The sequence below is a fragment of the Leptosomus discolor genome, chromosome 1 (genome assembly GCF_034619465.1).
Source record: "Leptosomus discolor isolate bLepDis1 chromosome 1, bLepDis1.hap2, whole genome shotgun sequence".
NCBI classification, from domain to species: Eukaryota; Metazoa; Chordata; class Aves; order Leptosomiformes; family Leptosomidae; genus Leptosomus; species Leptosomus discolor.
In genome coordinates this window covers 15038430-15064952 of record NC_141391.1, presented here as the reverse complement: position 1 = coordinate 15064952, position 26523 = coordinate 15038430, and the positions used below count along the sequence as shown (strand labels likewise).

The 26523-nt window shown below is 38.5% G+C and overlaps 1 protein-coding gene across 1 annotated transcript in view; it reads left to right on the top strand.

The window, feature by feature from the left end:
• The window catches only part of TRPC6 (transient receptor potential cation channel subfamily C member 6), a 99503-nt gene extending 73718 nt beyond the window's left edge, over positions 1-25785 (top strand). Inside the window, exons 5-12 of the mRNA XM_086481751.1 lie at positions 3096-3309; positions 5174-5401; positions 8616-8880; positions 11814-12009; positions 13687-13890; positions 22152-22235; positions 24139-24214; positions 25634-25785. Coding sequence (XP_086337877.1) covers positions 3096-3309; positions 5174-5401; positions 8616-8880; positions 11814-12009; positions 13687-13890; positions 22152-22235; positions 24139-24214; positions 25634-25785 — 1419 coding nt within the window. The remainder of the gene's footprint in view (positions 1-3095; positions 3310-5173; positions 5402-8615; positions 8881-11813; positions 12010-13686; positions 13891-22151; positions 22236-24138; positions 24215-25633) is intronic.
• The last annotated feature ends 738 nt before the right edge of the window (positions 25786-26523 follow it).

The following is a 26523-nucleotide window of genomic DNA, read 5'->3' as shown; positions in this document are numbered from 1 at the left end:
GAGAAAATACTCACAGTATTTGTGGTGAAAATAACAGCTTGCAGTGGGGTTATTCTGACACATTTCTTGATATTCTCATGCCATGGCTCTGAGAAAGGCAAAAATATCTTTTTGCAACATTGTCAGTCAGTTACCTGTGTAGCTGACCAGTTTTCTCTTTAGGCAAAAGTTAATTTGAGCTTGGAGCACAGATGCTGAATTGAGAGTTTCAGATCTGGAAGAAATTTCATAGAAATACGTGGACCAAAGTCATGTTGATTTGGCAGGGATTTACTAGTATCAGATGCCAATAGGGATTAAGATTGCCTCTTATTTGAATTTCAGCCAGAAATCCACATGGAGGCACTTCAAAGTTTTGTGAACTGTTTGCTCTGCATTTCTTGGTAATTTAGTGTAGCCCATTGACATAATGAACCCAAAGCTTCTAGAATAGTATTTTATTACGTGACATTTTGAAAGAGTAAAAACATTTTTCAGTTGTCTCCAAGAATCTTTAATGTCTGTGCTTTTCAGCTGTAATTAATAATAGAATGAAGATTTTGAGCTTTTTGAATTCGTAAGTAATTCAGGCAGTCCCTGGCTGACATGAGAGATCTGAACTTGAAATTGAGTCCTCTTTTCGCTGTTCCCAGCACCTGGGCTTAGTGTTTCTAAAGAAGTAACTTGCTAAGTCTCTACATGCTTTCTAAAAGCATGTCTGAGGGTTATACCCATTCCTCTTTTTCACTGTGGTAGAGGGAAAGAAATTGAACATTGTGTCCAGTATATGAGGAGCTAGAAAATTGTTCTTCCTAAGAAAGTATATGCATTATATCAGACCTTTTATCATTTGTGATAGATGTGCTACCTGGAGTCCTATTTTATAATTTCTTTATCAATGTCATACTCCATAATGTTACAATACCGATTGTTTCTACAGAGTCATAAGCTGAGAATAATGTGAATCAGTGACTCCAGCCCCCAGCAATTTCAGGTGACCCTATAAACAGATGCATACATGTCAAGGTATCCACAGTGTAACTATTGTATATCTTGTCCTAACCCAAAAGAACCTATAAAACACCCTCCAAAACTCTATAGCAAATCAAAGGCCATAGCACAGAGAAGCAGAAACCAGGAAAAAAAAAAAAGAGGGGGGGCAAAAAAAGCACAGCCAAACCCCAAACCAATTAAATTACAGAAAGAGATTCAGAGCATTTAGAAGATCATGTCCTTGGTCTGTGCAATGGGAGGGAATTATTATGTCAAAACACAGTGAAAGTGTTAAGGAGGGACTTTAGCTTATAGAAAAGTCCAAACTTGTAAAATTATGTCCTTGTCTTTCCATCTTGCTGTTCCTTTCCCTGTTTCATATTTTCTAACCTGTATCTTCTCCATAAAGAGACTCAGATTTTAAAAGTGTCATTTCAAGATTTTATTGGATCACTGTTACATGGCAATGCTGTAATAACTTCCAGCATTTGTGTAATCAGTTCAACCATAGTCAGGCCTGCTTCCAGGAATATTTTACTATATATATATGTAAAAAATACTTTTCTATCTCTTTTGAAGGGGTGGGAGCAGGGGCGCTAGGAATTCAGTCTTTTAGATTTTGTGGGTTTTGATCAAGGGATATATTAACATTACCTCCTTCGGTATTTTTCTGACTATGTCTCTTTCTGGCATTTGTCTCCTAACCCATCTTCGTTTGTGAACACAAGAATAATGCATTTAAAAGGACACTGTCAAGGTACTTTATAATTTTCCAGCTCTGCTTATTGTGTGTTGTTTATGACTGTTCCCTCCTAGCTTGAAATAAAATCTTTCCCTATGATGATTACTTATTCTCTTTGTAGTTCATGTGAAATAATTGGTTGTCGAAGTTCATCTCATGAGGCTGACGGAATGTATTATTTAATAAAAGATAAATTAATTTTATTGAGTAAGAAATATAATGAATGGCATGGGTTTGCGAAATAGTATGAAGGAGAAAGAAGATCAATTTTTGTGCCTGCTAACCTTGACAGTGTTCCTTTAACAGTATCTTCTTTTTACATTTGTCTAGTTTTCTTAATGTTATCTGTATTTGAGACCTTACTATCACATCCTTAGCTGCATCCTCTTATTCTATGTTTCTGTAAAAGCTGACTGTAAGGACAGCAAGATTCTGACTTTGATACTGAAACAAGTGTAGCAAAAATATGAATGCCAATAACTTACCTTTCTTAACTTTCTGCTTTCCCCTCCCTTTTCCAGACCACAGAATGTTACATGTTTCAGCTGAGATCTGTGACACTTGCTTTCAATTCTTTCCAAGGAATATTTGTCAGATACAGATACTGTGTAAAATAAAAAAAAGTATTTTTCTGCAGCTGCCAACTAAGTGGACAAGCTAAGCCTTTTACTGTTAGTACAGGCACTCTCAAAAATACAGTAAATAATTTTTAAAAGTTCAGCTTTGTGCGATTTTGTATGAAACTTGTAGAGTTTTTAAACTAAACCATTTTAAAGTTGTTCTTAATCATGACAAAGTTGAGGACATTTCCATTAAAGGAGTCAGGAAGGAAATTAAGACACTACACAGTGATAAATATAACCTTTTGAGGCCTCATGACTTTTTTTATAAAGGAAAGTAAGTTGGGAAAACTGCACAATAACTCTGCTAAACTGAGTATCATGTCAATCAGGAAACAGAATTCTTTAGTCATAAATAATTCCTGGTGATAATTTAATGCTTTCACTAAGTCTCAAAATCTCATTTCCTTTGTTGCATCATAAAGATGATGAGCATGTAAGAAATTCAACCACTGTAGTATTTTTTTCTCTTGATCACCTATAATAGACTTAGATACCCCAAAATAATTACGGAATTATTTCAAAACATGGAGTTAAAAATACATCTGTGGTGAAACTGATAGATTAACCCTCTGAAAATAGCAAATAAGTAGAAACTCTTAAAGATGACTGTCAACACCATGTCCTAGTGTACAACTTTTTCCAAATACTTCTTCCTGTGTGTTATTGAAATATATATTTCTCTGTGTTACTGTTCTTATACATTTTTATTTTGGAAGATGGCAACGCAATATCTTTGTGTTTCATTACCTCTCTTGCAGCTGGGGAGGATAATGCGTGGACCTTTTATGAAGTTTGTAGCCCATGCAGCGTCTTTCACCATTTTTCTTGGTCTGCTTGTCATGAATGCAGCTGACAGATTTGATGGCACCAAACTCCGACCTAACGAAACAACAGGCAATGTAAAACAGCTATTTAGGATGAAAACATCCTGTTTCTCATGGATGGAGATGCTAATTATTTCTTGGGTAATAGGTAAAGATTAATTTTTGCTTAAATTTGTCTTGCTGTTATTTCAGTGAAGCTGGACCAAATTTAATCCTTTGCTATTAAAGTTATAGGTAAAAATTGCAACAAAGGAAGTTTGTTTGGCTGGCTGCATTCCCACACTGGCCTCATCTTTCTTAATGGATGTCAACAGGACTCACATGTGCCTAGTTAATCACAAACACTCAGATTAAGGACTTAGGTGAAATCTACATCATCTGAATATGAATGAATTCAGTTTTATGAATATCAAAGGAAAGTGTCTACCAGTTTCCTGGGGTTTTTTTTTAGTCATGCTGTGTCAGCTCCCACGGGAAAAGATTTCCACATCATGGGCCAGGTTTTTTTGTATGCAATTGTTTCTTTCAGCTGAGATTCTCTTCTTTTGCAACTGTGCCTGCAGAATTAATAGTGTATAGCTGAATGCATTACTGACAAAAGAGAAGAAGAATATAGAGCCCTGAACATTCAGCGGTAGATTTTTCCATCCCAACGTAGGGATGAAATGAGTATTACTCTGAGCTGACCCGTTCAGTTTGGTGTTGCAGTACTATTCAGCCTCAGAACTTGAGCACAGATCCATCAAAAATATTTTAGTTGTCTGATTCTTATTTACAAGTCTAATACCATTTATTCCAATGGGGGTTAAATGCCCAAGTATTTTAAGGGTCTGGATTCTGGTCGTTACTTAAGTCAGTAATACGAGAGAGTTAAATTCAAGCTGAGTAAAATCTGTTTCCATTCAAGAGCTTATGCATTTTAAATATTCTGCTTTTATGAGCTCTCTGGGATTGAAATTGGAGCCATTTATATACCAACTGATTCTTACAGCTTTAAAAGACATTGATGATCTTTATTTATTTCATCATAAAGCTGTTCATAAATTATTATAATTGTGTATTATAGGAATAATATAGCACTTAGATTTCCAAATATTCTATAAATGTCAATGTTTTCATCTGATAATAAAGGAGTAAATAATACTTTCCCAATTTGAAGTTCTAGTTTGCCAATTTATCTATTTTTATATATTTCAGTGTCATATGTAAGACCATTTATGAAAAATTGATTCAGTGCATACAGATGTAGGACTGAATTTAATTACTGTAATTAACATTATAATTGCCCTTATCTGAAAATGATGAAAAGTTCCTTCAGACAGTTTGACAAGTGCAAAAAATAGTGACATTATTCCAATTCAGTTTTTTATTAGCTGTTTTTAGAATCCTAGAAATGTAGTTCATGATTAAATAAATTTTATCTTGAAAAGGAAAAGGATTTGTTCCACAGAAAAGGTGCCGTGAACTAATACTGTACTCCTATATTTTATTATTAAGGGAGAATAATTAGGAATGAAACAGATAGATACCTTTGCCCTATTGAAGAAGCATTAGGTCTGATTCTTACTTTCATGCTCATTTGTTGCATATATTTGCAATTTCAGTAAAAGAGACTGTACCCAGGATACTCTGCAAATAAGAAAGTGTGAGTTCTGCTATTAGTTCTACCACTGCTGTATGATCATGCCAGAGCACTTCTGCTCTTTCCATCTCTTCCTGTGTCTGTAACAGATGGTAACATTCACATCCCATTCTTCTCTTTGAAAGCTTTTGTAGTTGCACAGGAAAAAGCAGTATGAAAGATTGTTGTTATTACTCACATGAGAAAGAAATACTGGAATGTATATGACTTGGCAGGTTCAAGGATTTTAGTTTGTGTTCGAACTCCCACTGACCAAAATTGTTTTGAGTTTGACTGCAGCCGAGAGCATATCCTGTACATAATAAAACATCAAATAAAACAAACGTGAAGATAAAAGAACACACTGTTTTCTCTGTTCTGTCTTATACAGGCATGATATGGTCCGAATGTAAAGAAATTTGGTCTCAAGGTCCAAAGGAATACCTTTTTGAGTTATGGAATATGCTTGATTTTGGTATGTTAGCAATTTTTGCAGCATCATTCATAGCAAGGTTTATGGCCTTTTGGCATGCGTCCAGAGCCCAGAACTTTGTTGATGCTAATATGAAAGATCTGACAAGTCCAACACTGGAGCCCAACATAAAATACTATACCTTGGGTGAGTTGATTGCGCATGATTAAGATTTACTTCTTGGGCCAAGATAAATTGATTTTCTATTAATAAGTCTCCAACACTTTGTTCCACAATGTACTGGTTAAGAAATTCCCACCCCTTCTTTTTCTTATCCCTACTGTTTGGTCACCGTTCCCTTGGCTATGCTTGTACATCTCTTTGGGGACTGTTCTAGACATCAGGCACTGAAATGATCTAAGATCAAAATAACAACACTGTCACCCTACCCCTTTTCAAGATTATTTTGATCCAGGTCATTTCATCTGTTCAGTTACACAACGCTATCCTGCAAACGCTTGCCTTGGTGCAACTGTGAACACGATGTGCTGTAATGCAGGGGCAGAACTAAGCAATAAGATGCAGGAAGTTCTTAAACCTGTTTTGCTGACATAACCAATATATCTTTTATGTATTCTTTGCTCAGAGACTCTGTTATATTATTTTAATATTTCTCAATCCACTCTACCAGTAAGAGATAAAAATGTTCATAAACTTTCTTGGTATTTATGACAAGTGACTAGAAGATATTTTGCCCGAATGAGAAAAAATTAAGCTCTGTTTACTTGTGTTCACTCACAACACTATCACATTTCTCTTCCCTTTATTAAATATTTTTCTCTAGATACTGAATTATATCAGTTTCTTTCTCTATTCCATGCTTCAAATACTGTTTCCGATAAGTTTGCATTTCTTCATTATCCAGGCTGTAGAAAAAGCAGAACAATTAATATATATATTCTGAAATCCATTAAATTTTAGTCTTATAATTTTACTGGAAAGTTGCAATGTTCACGTAAGTTATAAAAGCAACTAGTTAAATATTTATTCAGTTTTCAGTAACACCCACTTGAAGAATTTGCAAACCGTGACTGTTGTTTATGTTCAGAGTTTCTGGGTGTGACAAGCACAAGTCTTGCAACTCATTTATGCTGTATAATACTGTATCATCTAGCAAGGCAGTTTCCATTGGCATCAGTCATGAGTTGTGACTTTGTGATGCACTTAAGCAGATCGGATCCATTTTTTAGTGTATGCAGGTACACTGAAGTCTGCTTGGAGAACATATATGTAGTGCTAACATGGATAGCCTTAATAGTGAATATTTAATGCCACAGGTTTTATCATAGGCTAGCAAACATAACTTGGAGACCAGGCTGAACACGAGCCAGCAATGGGCCCTTACCACAAAGAAAGCCAGTGGTATCCTGGGCTGCACTAGGCAAAGCATTGCCACCAGGTTGAGGGAGGCGATCCTTCCCCTGTGCTCAGCCCTGGTGAGGCCACAGCTGAAGGACTGTGTCCGGTGCTGGGCTCCTCAGTACAACAGAGACATGGACATATTGGAGAGAAGGACCTATGAAGGGCCACAAAGATGATGAAGGGGCTGGAGCATCTCTTCTAGGAGGAAAGACTGAGAGAATTGGGACTGTAGAAGAGAAGGCTTAGGAAGGATTTCATCAATGTCTATAAATGCCTCTAGGGAGGGTGCAAAGAGGACAGATCCAGGCTCTTTTCAGCAGTGCCTGGTGCCAGGACCAGAGGCAATGGGCACAAACTGAAACACAGGAGTTTCCCTCTGAACACCAGGAAACAATTTTTTACTGGGAGGGTGACTGAACACTGGCAAAGGTTGTCCAGGGAAGTGGTGGAGTCTCCATCCCTGGAGATACTCAAAAGCCATCTGGATGTGATCCTGGGCAACTGGCTCTAGGTGGCCCTGCTTGAGCAGGGGTGTTGGACCAGGTGGTCCAGAGGTTCCTTCCCACCTCAAACTTTCTGTGATAATACAGCTCATCTGGAAACCTGAAAGACATCTGGCTACTAGCCCATACTGAAACATCTGCCATCTTTGATTTTAGTTATCTGTGAAATTTAAGGTAAAGCTAACACGTCTGCTTATGTGAAAATGTGCCGTCTTTGGCCATACAGACATTTTCCCATTTGAATATAGTGTGTAGTAGGCTTTACAGTTAGGTGCTCAATAAACAAAAGAATGTGCACATACCTGCAAGAAACACACAGCAGCTAGAAAGGCAATAAATATGTGCTGACTGAGCCTTGTTATGCCTAAAACCAGATTCATTCATTATTTTGTCATGATACATGAATACTGGCATGGCAGTAAGTTCCTTGAGGAATACAATTTTCTGTTGTATGTAAGGACATTTTGAATAATGCTCAGCATCATTTGGTATGGATATATTATAAAGCTGTTCAAATAACTGACTTTTTATTAAATGGCTTTGTTAGTTAACAGCTCAAATTAGAATTTTTCCACATGCCAGCAATTGCCTTCATTGCACTATAAATTACTTGTTTAATTTTCTGGCTTTACAGTAGTGTAAACACAGATAACAACACTCTTCTGGGATGCAGGAAACCCATCCCAGGTTAACCTCTTTGCCTGAAGCACGATAGTGAGTTAAATTTAAGCCTCCCACATCATCAGAGAATGCCTTAATCTCCAGCAAGGAAATATTCTGGAGGGTATTGTTTTGGATTTCTTCTTCTGACACTTTTCTGTGAATGTTTCTTTAAGTACAGGTTTGAACCTGAATGTTCTCTTCTGCAGTTGAAAGTGTTCCATATTGAACAGCAGTGTCACATTCACTCAGGACGTTCAAGTAAATCACACAAGTGGATTACCTTCAACAGAAGAGATTGATAGAAAAGGTGATGGAAATAGGTGTTTGGTGTATGCCAGGAAAGGGCCATTACCATTTTGCTATGAGTAAAAAGATGGAGTAAAGAGAAAAAGTAGAGAAACATTATTGTTCCTACAGTTTTGGGGTTGTGGATGGCATTTAATGATTCCAGATCCCCACATCCAAACTGGTTTGGGTAGCTCAAACAAATCACATTTCTAATTTAAGTTATTCACTTTTCATCACCTGACACTGTAAGCTGAATTTTACTTAAATTCTCTAATAGGCTGGGATTCATCTCCTGAAAAGTTACCTTAGGAATCTTACAGCCCACTTTTATAATCGATGGAGATCTAATCAATACAGTTAGTGGAGCTGTGAAATGGTTTTAGCACTACCTGGCTCAATTCAATTGGCTAAATGTAAGTGACTAGTGCTGTTTGAGTTGCCCAGGGTTTCTTCCCTCACCTCCAGCTACTGTTCCAGAAAGACCTCCCATAGATACATACAGATGTCTTGAAATACTGACAGAAATTCTCATCTTTTGTTTCTAGCCAGAATAAACTGGGATCCATCCGATCCTCAGATCATATCTGAAGGCCTGTATGCAATTGCAGTAGTATTAAGTTTCTCCAGAATAGCCTACATCTTACCAGCTAATGAAAGCTTTGGACCTCTGCAGATATCACTTGGCAGAACTGTGAAAGACATCTTCAAGTTCATGGTGATATTTATCATGGTGTTTGTGGCTTTCATGATAGGCATGTTTAATCTCTATTCCTACTATCTGGGGGCAAAACAAAATGAAGCATTCACAACGTAAGTACAACTGATAAAACTGTAATGGTTGTGGGCTATTTTTATGGAAAGTCAGTTGCTTCCATTGTGTGTATTAAGTTTACTAATTGTTTTATAAGGTTTGCATCTCTTAAAAATTTCTTTGTCTTGGATTAGGTAATAATTTTCTCTCTTGTTCTGATGCTTAAAGGATATATTTGAAATCAGAGGATCAGCTCTTGATCCCAACAATACTATGATAAATCAGGTAAAACAGGCTGGGAAGGTGAGATGTAGTTGCCCTTTATGTGAGAGAACAACCGGAATGCTTGTACCTCTGCCTAGGGATAGACGATAAACCACTGAGAGCCTAGGTCAGGATTAGAGGGCAGACCAACATGCATGATTTTATAGTGGATGTCTGCTCTGGAATGCCTAATCAGGAAGATGAATTAGATGAGCCCTTTTTCAGACAACTGGAAGAAGCCTCACACTTGCAGGCCCTGGTCCTCATGGGGATTTTTAACCACCCTGATACCTGCTGAAGGGACAATACGGCACGGCACTATCAGTCCAGGAGGTTTCTGGAGGGTGTTGACAATAACTTCCTGACACAGGTGATGGAGGAGCTGATACAGAGAGGAGCTTTGTAACATTTGACTTCTACAAACAAGGAGGAACTGGTTGGGTATGTGAAGGCTGACAGCAGCCTTAGCTGACCTTGAGATGGTGGAGTTCAGGTTCCTGAGAACAGAGAACACAGCAAATAGCAGGACCACAATGCTGGACTTCAGGAGTGCAGACTTTGGGCTGTTCAGGAAAGAATCGCATGGGATAAGGCCCTGAAGAGAAGGGCAGTCCAGGGAAGCTGATTGATTTTCAAGAATTGCCTTTTCAGCTCTCAAGATTGGTCCATCTCAATGGGCAGGAAACCAAGCAAAGGTGCCTGGAGGCCTGTATGGGTGAACAAGAGTGACTGATAGGCCAGCTGGTTGTGATGCCACTCAGAAGGACCTCAGCAGGCTGGAAAAATGGGCCAACAGGAACCTCGTGAAGTTTGACTCAGGGAAATGCCACATCCTGCCCCTGGGGAGGAAGAACCCCAGGCACCAGGACAGGCTGGGGCTGCTGGAAAGCAGCTTGGCAGAAAAGGACCTGGGGGCCTGATGGACCCCGAGTTGACCTTGAGCTAGCAATGTGCCCTTGTGGCAAAGCAGGCCAACAGCCTCCTGGGCTGCATTAGGCTGGGGAGGCTTATAAAAAACCAGAAGTACCTCAGACCCCTTACACAGTACTGTACATATGTCAGATGACCTGGCAGTGCAATCTGTACTAGCGCTGCATGCACAGGGCTTGTTCCTGGGGTTGTTCAGGGATTTCGGGACATAGACTGGGTCAGACTCTGGGCCTGCAGGACAGCGTCCTGCCTGCGAGGGCGGTCGGCACCAGCACTTCAGAGAGCAGCACAGAGGGTCCCTGCAGCACATGGGAGCAAGGCTGGTTCCTCCATAAAGTGCCACTGTCATCTGTAGTTGAAGCAGGCTAATCACTACAGCGTGACACACACTATGAAACATTCGTAATTAGTTCAGACAACTTTGTATATTCTTCCTAGTCAAAAAAGTAAATCTAATCCCTCTTTTAAGCTCTGGCTCTCCATAGTTTCCAATGGCAATAACCTAGTCCATCTTGAGAGACAAAAATATATTCCTGCCCCTTCCTGGATTTTTTTGACTTTTTATTTCATTGGCTATTCTTTTTTTCTTCTCTCACCATAAGAATAGAAATTCTGAAGGTACTCTGTCTGTCAGGAGTTATTTGTTATACATTTGTCATGCCTCTCATTTCTAGCTGTGATTTTAAGATAAATCACTTGAGTAGAAACTCATTCTTTTCCATGCTCTGCAGTCCTTGCAGTCCTTGCCCACTTAATTTCTGGCTGTCATGATATTCAAGCTGTAGCTGTTATGATGTGTACTCAGCCAGGAAATAAACTTGGCCAAGGGGCAAAAATTTGTTACTACTTTTTTAGTATTATTATTTCACAAAAAAGATAAAGTATGTAAAACTACAACTCACAGATGGAATACTGATAAAATATTACAAGCAGAGAAGTAAATTCACAACTAAAAAATGCAAGTTTCTTCTAACATTTTTTTCTTAACAATAACACAATAAAATCCAAAATGTTCTTTGCAATGCTAGCGTGTTTTCGGACATGGGGAACTGAGATTTCTTTATCAAGGCAAGAGAAAATATGTCTTCAAACAGGTGGAGATAGCTAGGAAAAGATATCTCAGGGTTTTGGACTTACGTTTATGTGTATATATATATGTATATATAAACTGATTAAGAGGAAATAGATGTATTTAAATGAACTAACCTAAAAAAAAAAATAAATCAGTATCCCCACACCATGGCTTATTACCTTTACCCTGGATTTTTGGAAGAGCGAAAACTCAATGGGAGGCTTATGGTCTGGGAGACTCATTTTTATGCAAAATGCTGATTTGCAGGCAGACATTCTGTCTTCTTCACAGTTTCAGAATGTTAGTCATATTAACGGTGAAATAATTGCTGCTAAGTGAACTAATGGTGCAGTTAAAATAAAGTATTTACAGGTTAATTATTTTTGTTATTTACATTCACATTACCAGCAAGTGTGTTGCATGTAGATTAAAGTAGTTAACAAGTGAATCATTGTAATGTTCTATTGAGGATGTATATATAATTAATTCCTAAACTGAATCAGATGGTTTTATTGTCAGTCCTAAATATTAGGAAACTTATATTACAAAACAGCCTGTACTATGAAATTAGTCTGCTTGTTCTGCATAATATCACTATGGTAGAGTTCTACATTATGATAATGGAAAAATTGATACACTGTATAAAAATGGTAACTAGCAATTTATACAAAAGAATATACTGCTTTTCTTCAGTAACATATGCATGTGTTCAATTTCTCCTTTCAGTGTTGAAGAAAGTTTCAAGACATTGTTCTGGGCTATATTTGGACTCTCGGAAGTTAAATCAGTTGTCATCAATTATAAACACAAATTTATTGAAAATATTGGTTATGTCCTTTATGGAGTCTATAATGTTACCATGGTCATTGTCTTACTGAACATGCTTATTGCAATGATCAACAGTTCATTCCAGGAAATTGAGGTAAAATTTCCATTTACGGTGAAATATCACCACATTTACTGTTATAGCTAATTGTCTAAATCTCCCAGAAAATTTTCTTGTTGTCATCTTATTTAAGAAAAATAACACATAGGCTTTTGGAATATATTAGGAGAAAATTTTAATTCCACTGTACATTTTTATTAGAAAACACCTGGAAATTACCCGGCTGCATGTGCTTGCAACAGTAAGAACTAGACTGGGCTAAGAAACTGCTGTTGAACTGTGTTATGTTCCTCAGGAAGATGGGCTACATTGTGTGACTTCTTTGTGAATCTTTCATTTGCCTCATTTGTGGTTTTTATTTGAGCAGTGTCCCTCTTGCTGCAAGGATGTTCTTGTTCCTATGCCTTGACCTTGCAAGCAAGTCTATAACATGCGATTTTCTTATTTTATTTAAACAACTGTTGCTTTAGTTCTCTGCAGTGAACAAAACTTTGCTTGACAAAGTAATGAGTGGGGCTACTGAAAATCAGCATGAACTTTTGCATGCCATGGAAAACAAAAGGCTAAGTCATTACATTGTTTAGAATAAAAGGGAAGCAGATCTCCAGGAGCTAAGCCCTCGCAGCATTTCCCAGATGACACCCTTGCTACAAAGCAGCAGGCTCTTGTTTGACACCACTCTGGTCCCAGGTTCTGGGCTCTGATTTGGCGCTGTAGTGTTGTCCAGCTTGAGCAAGAGCAGCACAGATTCTCTAGGGAGGTTCAGATTCTTCTGACTCAGGAGGCCACAGAACAGACAGTCAGGTTCAGAGTAATAAAAGCCAGGCTGTTACCCAAATATGTGGTGACCGAATACAAACAGCTTCTAAAAACAACTACAGCAATATTGAGTCATGTCCTTGAACATGACATCAGTTCTTTCTGCATAAAACCCTCTTGAACTTTACAGGGAGGGATAAAGTGAGTGTTTTGGTTGTTGTAAACGTTAAACATGAACTATGGTATCGATAGCATACCTGATTTAATCACATATTCCAGGAAGTGGAAGTAATTGGGTAAGAATCACCTAATTTTTTTTGACTTCATGTTTAAAGTAATAGAATAAAATCTTAATTTAAAATTCTGATGCTATGTCTTTTTCACAAAAAAGATAATAAACTAATTGCTACAGAAGAGACCAATATGAAAAAAAAATTGGATCTGGTAGTCTCGTTGGGAGATTTACATTTTTGTTATGTTAACATAGGATATTTCCATTTTATTTACTAAGCATGACAGTGTTCTGAGCAAGCAGCTACTCAGTCAAGCCATAGCAGATGAATTTGAGTGTTGCCATGAAGCTTTAACTTGGGCACTGTATAGTGTACTTTGAAGTCAGAGCTTTCGTTCTTTTTAGTGTGTTTACAAACAGCACCAAACAATGAGGTCTGTCTTTGTAATCCTGTATTGCAGACTATTAGCATGCACTCTGGAATAACCAATGTTTAAATCAAATCCACTTTCTTCTTCTGTAATTGCATTATTTTAAATGGATTAATAAGCACAGTTCCGTTCATTCAAATTTGATTTTCACATATTATAAACAAGTTCTTCATCTGTTTGAGATTAACTTCAGCCAATTATATTCAAAACACACATAAAGTTTAGCTAAAGCATCTTCAATAGTCAAGGTGGTATTAACAGTGTATTAACAGCTGTGTTTCTGTTTTGCAGGATGATGCTGACGTAGAATGGAAATTTGCAAGGGCTAAACTTTGGTTTTCTTACTTTGAAGAAGGGAGAACTCTTCCAGTTCCCTTCAACTTGGTGCCAAGCCCAAAATCTTTGCTGTATCTCCTACTCAGAATCAAAAAATGTATTTCTAAACTATTTCTGTGCCAAAAGAAGAGCTTTCAGGAAGATGCAGAGATGAACAAGGTGATTTTTCAATGTGTATACTGACTGCTAATTTTAAAAGTTAAAACCAATTTTAACTTCATTTTTGTTGTTGACCTGTTTTTCTCATGAATTTCCCAACAGACTTGGTCCATACTGAAGTCAGTCACTACGTATAAGCTGAAATTCTTACTGTTTTTTAATATAAATATTTGTCTACATTTGTAATCAGTTAAGTCCAAAAACACCATTGTAAATTTACAGTTCTTCCTGCTTCTTATCACAGAATCAGAGAATAATTCAGGATGGGAGGGACTTCAGGCGGTCTCTGGTCCAACCTCCTGCTCAAAACAGGGTCGACACTGAGGTCAGGCCAGGTTGCTCAGGGCTTCATCCAGTCAGGTCTTGAAAACCTACAAGGATGGAGACTGCACAACCTCTCTGGGCAGCATGTGCCACTGCCTGACTGTCCCTCATGGGGAAAAAGTTGCTTCTTCTACCTCTCATTTGAGTTTGTCCATTGTCTTTCATCCTCCTGTCCTGCAGCACTGGGAAGAGCCCAGCTCCATCACCTCAATGACCTCCTCATACACAGTGGGGGCCACTGTTAGGTATGCCTGAAGCCATCTCTGCTTCAGGCCAAACAAGCCCAGATTCCCCAATATCTCTTCACAGGGCGAGTGCTCCAGCCCCAAATACCTTGGTGACCCTCTGCTGAACTTGCTGCAGTTTTTTAACATCTTTCTCACTGTCCCCCAAGTCCCGCAGGTCCTTTTATGCAGAGCCTCTCCCCAGCCAGCCAGTCCCCAGCCTGTGTTGTTGAAAGGGTTACTCCTTCCCATTTGTCCTTACTGAAATTCACAGGGTTCTTGTCAGCCCTGTCCTCCTTGATGGCATCCCTGCCCTCAAGCCTATCAGCTGCACCACCCCCCACCACCCCCCCTCACCCCCCATTTGGCTTTGTCTGCAAACTTGACAGGTGTGTGCTCCAACACCTCCTCTGACACCTGGTCTTTGATAAAGATGTTTGAAACAGCGAGTTCCAGGACAAGACCCCTACGGTACCTTCTAAGTACAACCGCCCAGCAAGGAATCTGCCCATCTAGTTGTCCAGCCATCCAGACAGTAACATCCTAATGTGGGTGTAAGAATATTCTAGGATACAGTGTTAAAACCCTTGCTAAGTCAAGGTAGGTGACATCTCCAGGTCTCCTCTCATCTGCAGATCCAGTCATTTTATCTCAGAAGGCCATCCAGATGGCCAGACAGGTTTTACTTTTCATAAATCCACGCTTTCTTTTCCCAATCATCATCTGCTCTTCCACGTGCCCAGAAATGTGCACCAAGAGGACTCAATCCATTATTTTGAAAGTGACCGAAGAGAGGTTGAGTGGCCTGTGGTTGCTCAGATCATCATTTTGAAGATGGGTTTGACATTTTTCTCCCTCCAGCCTTTGGTGACCTCTCCCAATCTCCATGATCTTTCAAAGACAACAAGATACTTGCAAGGACTTCATCTGCTCTCTCAGCACCCGTGGATGCAGCCCATTGGGTCCAATGAACTTGTGTGGGTCAGGTTTTCTCAAGTAACTCCTGACGTGACCCTCCTCCACAGCCAGTCATTCCCCTTCTCCTTGAATCCCTTCACTAAGGATGGAGCTCTGAGAGACTGTTAGTGAAGCCTGAGGCAAAGAACGCATCACGTCCCTCAGCCTTACCTGAGTCCATTGTCACTGTATCCCCTGCACCACTGAGCAAGAGGCCCACATTTTCCTTGTTCAGCCTTGTACTGCTATTGTAGCAGTAGAAGCTCTTCTTACTGCACTTGTGAATGTCAACTTAAGGCGAGGTTTGTCTTTCCTCACCTGCCTGGGCAGAGTTTCTAAGTTCCCCCTTTGTATCCTGTCTTTGCTTCCACTGAGAATGTAGCCTGTTTTTATTGTAAAGCATTCTGTTACCTGTTTTATTTGCACAAGTGCAGTAAAAAGCACTTGAGTTGATTCATTGCCGTATCTCATGGGCTTATTTAAAGAGTTTCTAGTCAGTCTGGTTTTCCTGCAGTGTCTTGGTATAAATCAAATCAATTGCTTTAGGAGAACATGGGACATAGCACATGGTGTTAGGTGGTATTGGAAGTTTAAAGACTAGCACTGTTGTAACACTATAGGGAAGAAGAGCTTTGCAAGACAACTGATCAGATATAGTGAGTGGAAAGGTGAGTGTATGGTAACATTTGCACAAAAAAAGGAAATGACAGGTTTGTCACGGTGGGAGAAACAAATACGTAATGTATGGAAATTTTAATGTGGAAGGATCTTTGTTAAAATACACAGTAGTCTGCAGTAGTCTGAGCAGAGGCCTGTTCAAGGTTAGGAGTTCTTGAGTCTGTAGTCAGGGGTCATTAGACTGAGGGCCAGTAAAGAATTTACATGCGTCTGTCAGCTCTGTCACTAATGTGACAAGCACGTTTTACATCACAGTTGTCAGTTGAAGCGTAAAAGAGAAAAGAAACTGCAATCCTAGAAAGAAAAAATGGAACTATAGGGAAAAACACTGCCTCTGACAAGCCTCTGCCTCTGGTTAAATGCATAATAGTCTATAAAAACAAACACAGATATTACAAATGCTGTCACCAAAATCAAGATACCTGTTTAATTCAGATGTCTCATGTGTGCTAATTTTTCTAGCATTTCACAGACCTCACTTCCTTGTATTTGGGAAATCTAATCCTGATGTATTTAAGACCCAACAGAGGTAATACTGTGTTTGCTCAAGTTTTTAATGACTGCAACATTTGCAAAACTTTTCATCAAGTGGCTTGATGCAAATCAATTTCACCGCTTCCACAAGTGATAATCACTGAGAATCATGACTTTAAGGAAATGCATATTAACTTTGAATTGAGTGACAATGAGAAACAACAAATCAAACAATTTTTTTTCCTAATTCACCTAATTTGTGACTTTGAAAAGCACATAAGTAAGTTAGAAGCTTGTTTTTAATGACTTTTTAAAGTGAAATTTATGTTCCCATAAAACAGGTACTCTTGAAAATCCCCTTCTTACACCCTAAGGAAAGAAGCTGGATTTTTGTCGTCCCTTTCCGAAATTATATTCAAACCTAGCAATTCAGACAGCTAGAAAGGTGCAAAGTGTAATAATTATCAATTCTAGATAAAACAGTAATAGTTGTGTCTGCTTTTACAGCAGTCCCTCTGAAAGAGAACTATGAGGATTAACCATCATTTATCAGATTTTTTCCTGGTTTAATTTTTAGTGTTCAAATATTCATGCTTTCCACTCACTGCAGATTGTAGTATAACTAATGGTAAATGGAATGTGCTTACTCCCCAGCAAAAGAAGCTCTAAAACTGCAAATCAAGTGAAAAAAATAAAAGCTTTTACATTGAAAACATAAAGCAGCTGAATCGCATCTATTCATTCCTCAGCTTTTCCATCAGGGTGACCTGATACTGCCAGATGATGACATTTTTACTTACCTTTTGGACATCCACATACTGTGGAGCTGATTTAATCTGAATCTATCACATGCTGCCATCCTTCACACTTCTAAAAAGTAACTAAAATATTTTTGGGTCACATTTTGACCCACTGTTGATGATTCATTACTGTTGAGGCTGTTTTATGGCATCTTCTCAAAGGCATTCTCACACTTTGTGGGTTTTGACTTTGGACTCATCCTGTGCTGAGCAGGTTGGTGCTGCTGTGACCACTGAGCAAGGGGTTACTATAAACGCAATGAGTTGTGCAAAGATAAGAAAAGATTTGGCAAGACCAGGACCCAGACCTGGTCGCTGTGTCTGTGCAAGTAAATTAAATGTGGCAGGGAGCTTATCTGGGCACTGAGGCCAATTCAGGAACGGCTTGCCCCTGTTCAAGTAGTTTTCCTCCCAAAGTGGGCTTGCTGCAAGCTGTTGTCCCCAGACTGTTCCAGTTGCCAAACTGTGCCTGGGGAGAGAGACAGTTGCTTTGGTGCAAGTCCTACCTGGGAGGACACTAGAAGTTTACTGATAGAAGACGTTGCATTGCAGTACCCAGAAATGTTGACACACACTTGAGTTTGCTGGTTCAGACCCAGCCTGTGGGTCTTCCTCCTGCAGAGCCTGCAGGGCAAAAGTGGCACCAGCACGGGGGTGAGTGTAAATACAAGCATTAAGATGGGAGGGGGGGATTCTGCCCCTAGAGCCAGCTCTGCCCTGATGATGGCCGTTCACAGAAAATGAAGCCAGATGCCGTCAGTGCTAAACGGCGAGTGGTTTACATAGCTGTGTTCAAAGTGTAGTGCACCAGAAACTAATTTCTTGAGACATACCTACATATAATAATAAAGGCTGTGAAGATGTTTTCTTTCAGGCTGTTGATTAAAGCCCCTAGATTTCTTCTGTTTCAGGCTAGAATTGATGTTTCAAACATCAAGTGAACAAGAATTTCAAACCAAAGAAGGAGAGAAATAAATGAAGGAAAAGGAGAGTGTTAAAGAAACCTACTTTGAGTTTTATTCTAAATTGAAAAATTGCCTTGTGAATGAGAAAGTTTATGGTTTAAGAGTCACAGAATAGTGGCAGATGAAGTATTTAAGACTTTTTCTTAAAACGTGGCTCTTTAGAACAGAAGTAAGGAACAACTAGTTATTGAAATAGCTTTAAATCCCCACTCAAAAAATAAAAAATCTGTTAACTTTTACTTTCCTAGTATAAAATCGTGTTTCTGAAATTTTCACAAATGACCTTTGGTTATGGGAGTACAAACTGAGTCCCTTACTGAGGACCCTCCGTTCTGGTCCAAGCATGTACAATTTACTGTCATTTCCCGTCTTCAGCTCCTTCTGAAAACTGGGATTTAGACCATAACAAAGTGCTACACAATACAGCTACAGTAATTGCGTTACTATTCTGATTGCACTGAATTTTAAGTAATACTAAAGAACAACAAAATGAGAAGCAAGTTTAAAGAAGCTGTTTTTCTAAGAGCAATGATCCATGTATGCTGTGTTTCTTCTTTCACACAACACTCCTGGAGCAGAGTTATTTTTGTTAGGGTTTATATCATTGTTTTATTTAAATTACATTTTTATCCCCTCCAGTTACTCATGTGTAGATGTTAACTCATGTGTGGATGTTAACTTGAAAAATATGAATTCTAGTTCAGTCATTAATGTGACAGGCAGAGTTACTCTAGTAGTAATTTTTGGGAGAGGAAAAAAGCCATAGGCATGAAGCTTAAAGAGAGTTTAAAAATTTTCTATAGAAAGGAAGTTATAATGAAATCTTGGTAATCTCTGCCACCAAGTGGTCATTCAGCATTGCACAATAGATGTTCTGTCCTGTTACGGTTACACATAAGCAGTTTTAATGAAGTTATACACTTCTGACTTACCTACTGACTTTCAAGGTGCAGTCTGTAGCTAATTAAAAGTATTATTCTGTTCAAAAAATGTAGAGTGCTGAAGGGTCAAAGTTAAGCAAAAGATGTTACAGTGTGTCTGGTTCTACAGGTTTGCAGTGTCTCGTTGACTTATTTCACCACATATTACCTATTTTGCTATTTCAAGTGAAAATTAAGTTTTAGTTAAGCATTGAATTAACTTTTGAAGTGAACCAATGTAACATACATTTGAAACTAGTAACTGGCATGACAGATTACATTTAAAATGCATAATAAATACTAAAAATACATAATAAAATTAGATGCATTGTAGATTATGTGAAAACCGGTAAGTAACAGGATCATGAGTGGTATCACAGCTGCAAAAAAAGTGAGAGGTGCAGAAGGGCTGGGACACCAGCCACATAGCTATAGCCTGAGCTCACGCCCTTGAGCAGCTTTGGCTAGGGTGACTGTGCCAGTGCAGAGGAAGCATACTCCTCCTCTTCCTCTACTGAGCTATTTCCAAAAATTGTGCATTGGGAAATCAGGAGCCGAAAAAGCAGGAACATTGATCTCTTTTTAATCTAGTAGTAAAGGTAGAGGCCCCAGAGACTATTATTAGTTCTAAAATCATGAAAGACATAGTGATTACACAGTAGTGTAAACTCACTAGCCACTATTTTTTTTATTTTTATTGTAAATCAGGTACACAGTTTAAGTTAAAATGTTTAAACTTACATTTTCTAATATATATTCAAAACATTTATTCCAGCAAGAAAAAGCAACAATAACTTGCTCTTTTTATACATCTTTAATTCAACTTCCATCCAAATTCAATAATATGTTAGAGATAAATATGAATTATTTATATATCTATTTATGTATTATTATATATCTTCTATTATTATTTTTGCTTAGTCAAATAAACATATTCTGAATGGATATTTAATGTTTTTTAAAGTATGGGTATATAGATATTGTGAACTCTTTCTAAAGAATAAAAAGAAATTCCAAATTCAGTGTAAACTTTATCTTAATTGCAAGTTAATATATTTTATCAATCTGTAATCTTTTCTTCAGAAAAAAATATCAAAGTACAAACCTAATCTAGTGAAAGATTGCTGTGCCCATGGCAGGGGGAGTTGGACTACATGATCTTTAAAGGTCCCTTCCAACACAAATCATTCTATGATTCTATGAAATGCTAAAGAAAATCTAAAAGTATTTAAATTGTTCCCTGTTTGCAGATTCATGAAGACTTATTTGCTTTACTGTTAAAATGAATATAAAGTTATTTGGAATTCTACAAAACAAGAAGACTTTTAAGGAGCAAGCTCTATAACAGCTGGGAGAAATGAGAATTTTAATTGATGTCCTCATTGCTGGTTAAACAGCTGAATCTGGTGCCTCATTCAGCCTTTTTTTACAATTCCCAAGATTTTTTATTTTACCCTTTGTATTAGTACATATGTGTTAGAACAAAGCCCAAGTAAAGCTCTCTGCTGAGATGTTTTTGATTGTTTTCTAATTGACATCCGATGAATATTGATCACATATTCCATGTTCCTACTTCCATTTATTATCAAAGTTCGACCATGGGAAGTTCTAGTTATACCTCAAGAGGTCATAGTGATTTCAGTTGCAGGAGAAATGGCTACATGAAGGCTTTAGCCTTCGTTAACATCAGGCATTGTGTTGTGGGCTCCCTTGATGTGTGACATGCCTGTACAGCTGCATAAGCATCTAACCCTCCTCTGCCTTTCTCCCCACCAAACTATATCCCAGCCTATCCCACATATTAGCAGGCTTCAAAGTGCCCCAGTTGGCTTATCTGTAGCTGCTTGATTCATTAAGACACAGAGATAACCAACATGGAGAACCTCACTGGAAGTACAACACGATCCCACAGGATCTGAGACAAGGCAGTGGTAGCCCTGTGCTTTAAACCCATAAAAATTTTATTGTACCATGTTTAATGACAGAGTTTTTAGTGACAGTCCCACTTACTCCTCATCTAGATCAATCCTGATTTATATTTCACTTTTTTTTTTTTTTTTTTATTTCTTGCACTGCTGCTCATTAGACTGGCCCCATTATCAATCTAATGTAATATCATTCATTCTGTTTTGCCTGTTGCTATTCACTCGTACTGCAGGCTGGTCATTCAGCTTGAGTCTCAGTTCACCATTTTGTGATGCTGTAGTCCTTCTCAAAGATGTGAATCAGTAATGAAGCCTGCAAATTGCATCCTTGGTGTTTCATCAGGGAGTGATGCCCTTTCCTTTCAGCATGTGTAGTAAAGAAGAGGCTACTCAAAACCATCAGCTGATAATTTTGTGGTCCGTGGCATTAACTGCATAACTGATTACATTCAGCCATTAGTGCAAGTGAGGGAAGATGCAAACTCCTTGTGTATTTTGTGGTAGTGGAGGTCACATCAGTTACGGGCAAGTGCTATGAAAGAAAGGAAAGGGGTAATGCTGCCACCTGTCCTTCTTCCTTGGCTTCTCCCACACCCTGCCCTGACTCTCCCTTATCCATTGCCTACAAAGCTGTGCCACACCAGTGCTGCCTTCCTTCTGACATAGATCCCCCTCCTGTGCACCTGAGGAGCAAGAGAAAGCCTGCAGGGAGATGGCTGCTCTGCTCTGGTCCCTTGGGCATGTTAGGAGTAGGTGAGAGGCAGAGTTAAGGGAGAAAACCTCCCAGTTCTCACTCTCCTACATCACCATCTGAAAGGGTTTGTTTCAGCTCTTGTGATGAAGTTCTGCACAGGTACGAGGGCTTTACCACAGTAATTTAATAGTCCCAGATTGAGCTTAACAGTTAATGTTCTGTCATACGATATATGAATGAGGTAATTTAACCATATTGTTTCTCTGTTATTTTGCACTATACATAATGTTTCCATTTCAGCTTGGTCAAAGGAAGCAATCAAGTATAAGAAGCTCAGATGAAATCCACTTAAACAGTTTAAACAATCCTCCAAGGCAATACCAGGTAAAAAAAGAGTTTATTTTTAAACAAAACCAAAAAGTAGTAGAACTGGCAGACTGACAGCATGAGGACAGTTTTGGATTTATGTTAAACAACATGAATCCAGAATAAATCCACAGACCTTGTATATGTCAGAAATAAGTGCAATGATTTAAGTATTTGCAGCACGATCAGAGCGTGGCTTTCTCTCCTTTTTCTTTCTTAAATGCTACCCTTATAATGCAATATTTTAAAGTACTTGAAAAATGTTTTTAATTTTAGGGACAGGTTGTGTCCTCAGCTGCACAGTGAGACTTAAGAAAACCAAAAAAATAAACCCAAAATCTTCCTGTGACATCTGCTGAAGCAGCTCAGCTTATTGTGCCACACCTGTATATACTAATACCTCAAGCATGTAAATATCTTTTAGCCTTTATGCTGTCAATACAGCCTGTTTAATCTTCACCTTCTTAGCAACTGCAATGAGCCTTTGTGCAGCTAAGTATAAAGAGACCCAGCACAGTCCACATAAAGCTCAGCTTTTCTGGTCCAGAGGCTGCTCCTTTCCATCCTGTAATACTACAAAGCAGTAGAAAGGAAGAAGCAGGAGCTGCCTGGGCAATAGAACAAGACCATCTGAGTGTAAAAGGGTACAGAAAATAAGTATACCTTTTTTAATCATAAGATGGAAGAAAGTTTTTCCCCTTGGGTAGGCTAGCTCTGCTCCACTCTTACATTATGCAATGTCTGCACAAGTCTGTTCCAAAAACTCCTTGACTTTTTCACAGCGAATTTCATTATGATGCAGTGATAGACATTAAGATTACAAATTTATCCTATAAAGGTAAGGATGTGAGGCTTTGATTTGAAACATTCTCAGATTATTAGAATAAACAGTCCAGCTGCTGACCTTGCAAGGATGACTGTAGTGATGGTCTGGAACCACTAATCTGGGATGATTCACCTCACAGCCACCTCTGATCAGGTCTGTTACTGTGGAGACAAAAGCAGACAGATAAACCATGTATGTTTTATACCTTGTAGTGAAAAATAAAAAGTATTGTGTTGTCATGGGTTACACCATATGAAAGTATTAAACCCAAAGACAGAAAGATAGATCCTCAAAGGTGATTAGATACTTTGTATCTATTCAAGTGATTTGAACTAATGGGAGAATCAAGAGGCAGAATTATTTTTTGCTGGAAAGGTAAAATTTACATCTAAGTTTTCTGGCCTAGGTTCCCCTTGTTATTAGCAGAGAGGGTAGTCATTCTAATGGTGTAATGTATTTGATAAATTTTAGTTGTCTGAGATGAACTGTGCACTCGGGTTTGCTTTTTCTATCCGTGAGGGAATTAAAGATAACTGCCACAGATATGTATATTTACATTAGAAAATATCTGTATTTGGCTAGATGAGTCCCAGCTGAGATGCTTAAATGACTTTTAGAGTTCTGGGTCCCATTTTCTCTAAACATCACATTGGGAAAAGATAACTTATTAAATATAATATAAAAATAGATTAAAATAAACTTATGGCAAAAGGGTTTAGAAATTAGCACAGCTAATCAGGGTCATCATCTTCTGGTAGCAATAAAGGGTAGACGGCTTCACCTACATGATCAAAGCTGCAACTGTATTAATCATTCCCACAGACTCCAGTAGTGGGTGAAGCCTCGTGAATGATAATATTCATAAGATGTGTTTAGTTTTCTAACTTTCATGTACCTACACGTGCAGAATCATGAATTTTAAATATATACTGTAGATGAAAGCAGAGGTTTTTACATTATATTCCTTTAACCTCGGAAGTGCTACACTGAAATGTCTAAATGCAACAGAAGGTAACAGAGCTCATATTTTGAAATGTCATAGCAATACTAGAAAGTCAAACTAAGACTCTTTTTTTCTTCCTTTTTTCTCTGTAGAAAATAATGAAGCGTCTCATTAAAAGATATGTACTGAAAGCTCAGATAGATAAGGAAAGTGATGAAGTCAATGAAGGTCAGTATGTTGATGAATTATGTGTTTACCTCTAATCAGAGAATCAAAACAAACTAATTAAAGTGGTTATATATGCCACTTGAAAAAAATATTTCCAAAATACTTAATCCACTTGAAATGTTTACAAGTGCAAGATGTAAAATTAACATGAAATTGAATTTAAGGAAGAGCTATGACTTTCTGTCTCTGCTCTCCCGTCAGAAACTATCACTGATCTGATGACTTCTTGTGAAAAATGTTGCTACTTCTAGTAATGCCCATGCATTTCCCATGGTGAGGCTGCATTTAATGAAGCAGGTGGTTTGGGGCACTCCCGTATGATTTCTCTCTTATGTGAATATGTGTTCTTCTTGGAGATTCATATATGGGGATACACAGGCTTCAGCCTGTTTTTGGTGTGATTTAACAGCTGGAAACAGCTAATGAATGCACTTCACAGAAATGTTCTCATCTGTTTGCACCCCTTTGATGCTGGAAAGACATTTAGTGCAGCAGAAAAAGGAGAGGACGGCTCTTCTTTGGACAGGGAGAGGCCTTGCTGCTGGCCAGGAGGACTGAGGCACTCCCAATCTGCATGATCTGCAGAAAAGGACCTTGGGGTGCTGGTCAACAGCCAGCTGAACATGAGCCGGCAGTGTGCCCAGGTGACCAAGGCGGCCAACAGCATCCTGGCCTGTATCAGCAATGGTGAGGCCAGCAGGAGTAGGGAGGTGATCGTGCCCCTGTACTCAGCACTGGTGAGGCTGCACCTCGAATCCTGTGTGCAGTTTTGGGCCCCTCACTACAGGAAAGACATTGAGGTGCTGGAGCGTGTCCAGAGAAGGGCAATGAAGCTGGTGAAGGGCCTGGAGAACAGGTCTGGTGAGGAGCGGCTGAGGGAACTGGGTTTGTTTAGCCTGGAGAAGAGGAGGCTGAGGGGAGACCTGATCGCTCTCTACATGTACCTGAAAGGAGGTTGTAGTGAGGTGGGGGTCGGTCTCTTTTCCCAAGTAACAAGACCATCCCTGGGGCTATTTAAAAGACGTGTAGATGTGGCACTTAGGACATGGTTTACTGGTGGACTTGGCAGTGCTAGGTTTAAGGTTGGACTCAATGATCTTAACGGACTTTTCCAACCTAAACAATTCTATGATTCTATGATCTCTCTTGCAGCAGAACAGCAGCTTCCATTTAATGGATCATTTGAGTTTTGTGAACTGATGTGATCTCTCACACTTTTCCTTCACATTTGGTTGATTCCTGAATTGTATCTTCATATTCCTGTCCCTAAGCCACCATTCACCAATGGGCAACAGAACATCTGTTTTTTCTGTTTCAACAAAGAAATCCAGAGAAAATCCATGATAACTGTGAGATATTTCAATACACTGTTTTTTTCCTTTGATTCTTAATAGTGTGATCTTCTAACATCTGTTGCAGGTGAACTGAAGGAAATTAAACAGGACATCTCAAGTCTCCGGTATGAACTCCTTGAAGAAAAATCTCAAAATTCTGAAGATCTGGCAGAACTTATAAGGAAACTTGGGGAAAAACTGTCAATTGACTCAAAAGAAGAAGAAAGCAAGAGATAACCTAAATGCTTAAGAAATACAACAGAACATTAACAATTCACTTAAAGCCATATTTCTGTTTTTCTCAAGTCTAACTCACATTTCTACAACAGATTCAGAAATTAAATCATTCCAGTCCTTTATTGTAAACCACAGTGGCAATTCCTCTGGCTTTATGGTAGGGAGGAGATACCGCTTGAGTAAAGGTACTTATTTATTCTTTACTTGCTGAAGAAGAGTTAATTTAGGATAATTTTAATGTTCAATTTACCTCTCTTAGAATTCCAGTGGAATCTTGATAAGCCCAGTCATGAAAGATTAAAAGCATAAATCTGAAGTTTTCCTACTTTAACTGGTTATTTTTCCAAATTTCCTTTTGTAGACATTCTTACATATATTTTAGTGAAGCAAAAGAGGAAAATTCCAGGCTTTTACATATTTATATCAAAAGATATTTAATTTTTCAAGCATTCCCAACTAGCAAAAAAACCCCAACCTAACTGCCTTTCTTAATAATGTGCAGGATATTAAAGTAATTTATTTGAACTTTTCCTTGAAGAGGTAGATATCAGAATACTCAGAGCACTGTGTTTTCCCTGCTTATCCCTGTCACCACTGGACTATCCTAAAAGATACCTATGGGAGTTGGTACACCGGGAAAGAAATATTTTTAACCAAGTTTATTGAAAAGCTGTTGCTGAGGCCTGAAGAAGATGTCTTTCATCCAAAATTGAAGTTCTTGAAGTTCTAATCTGTTCC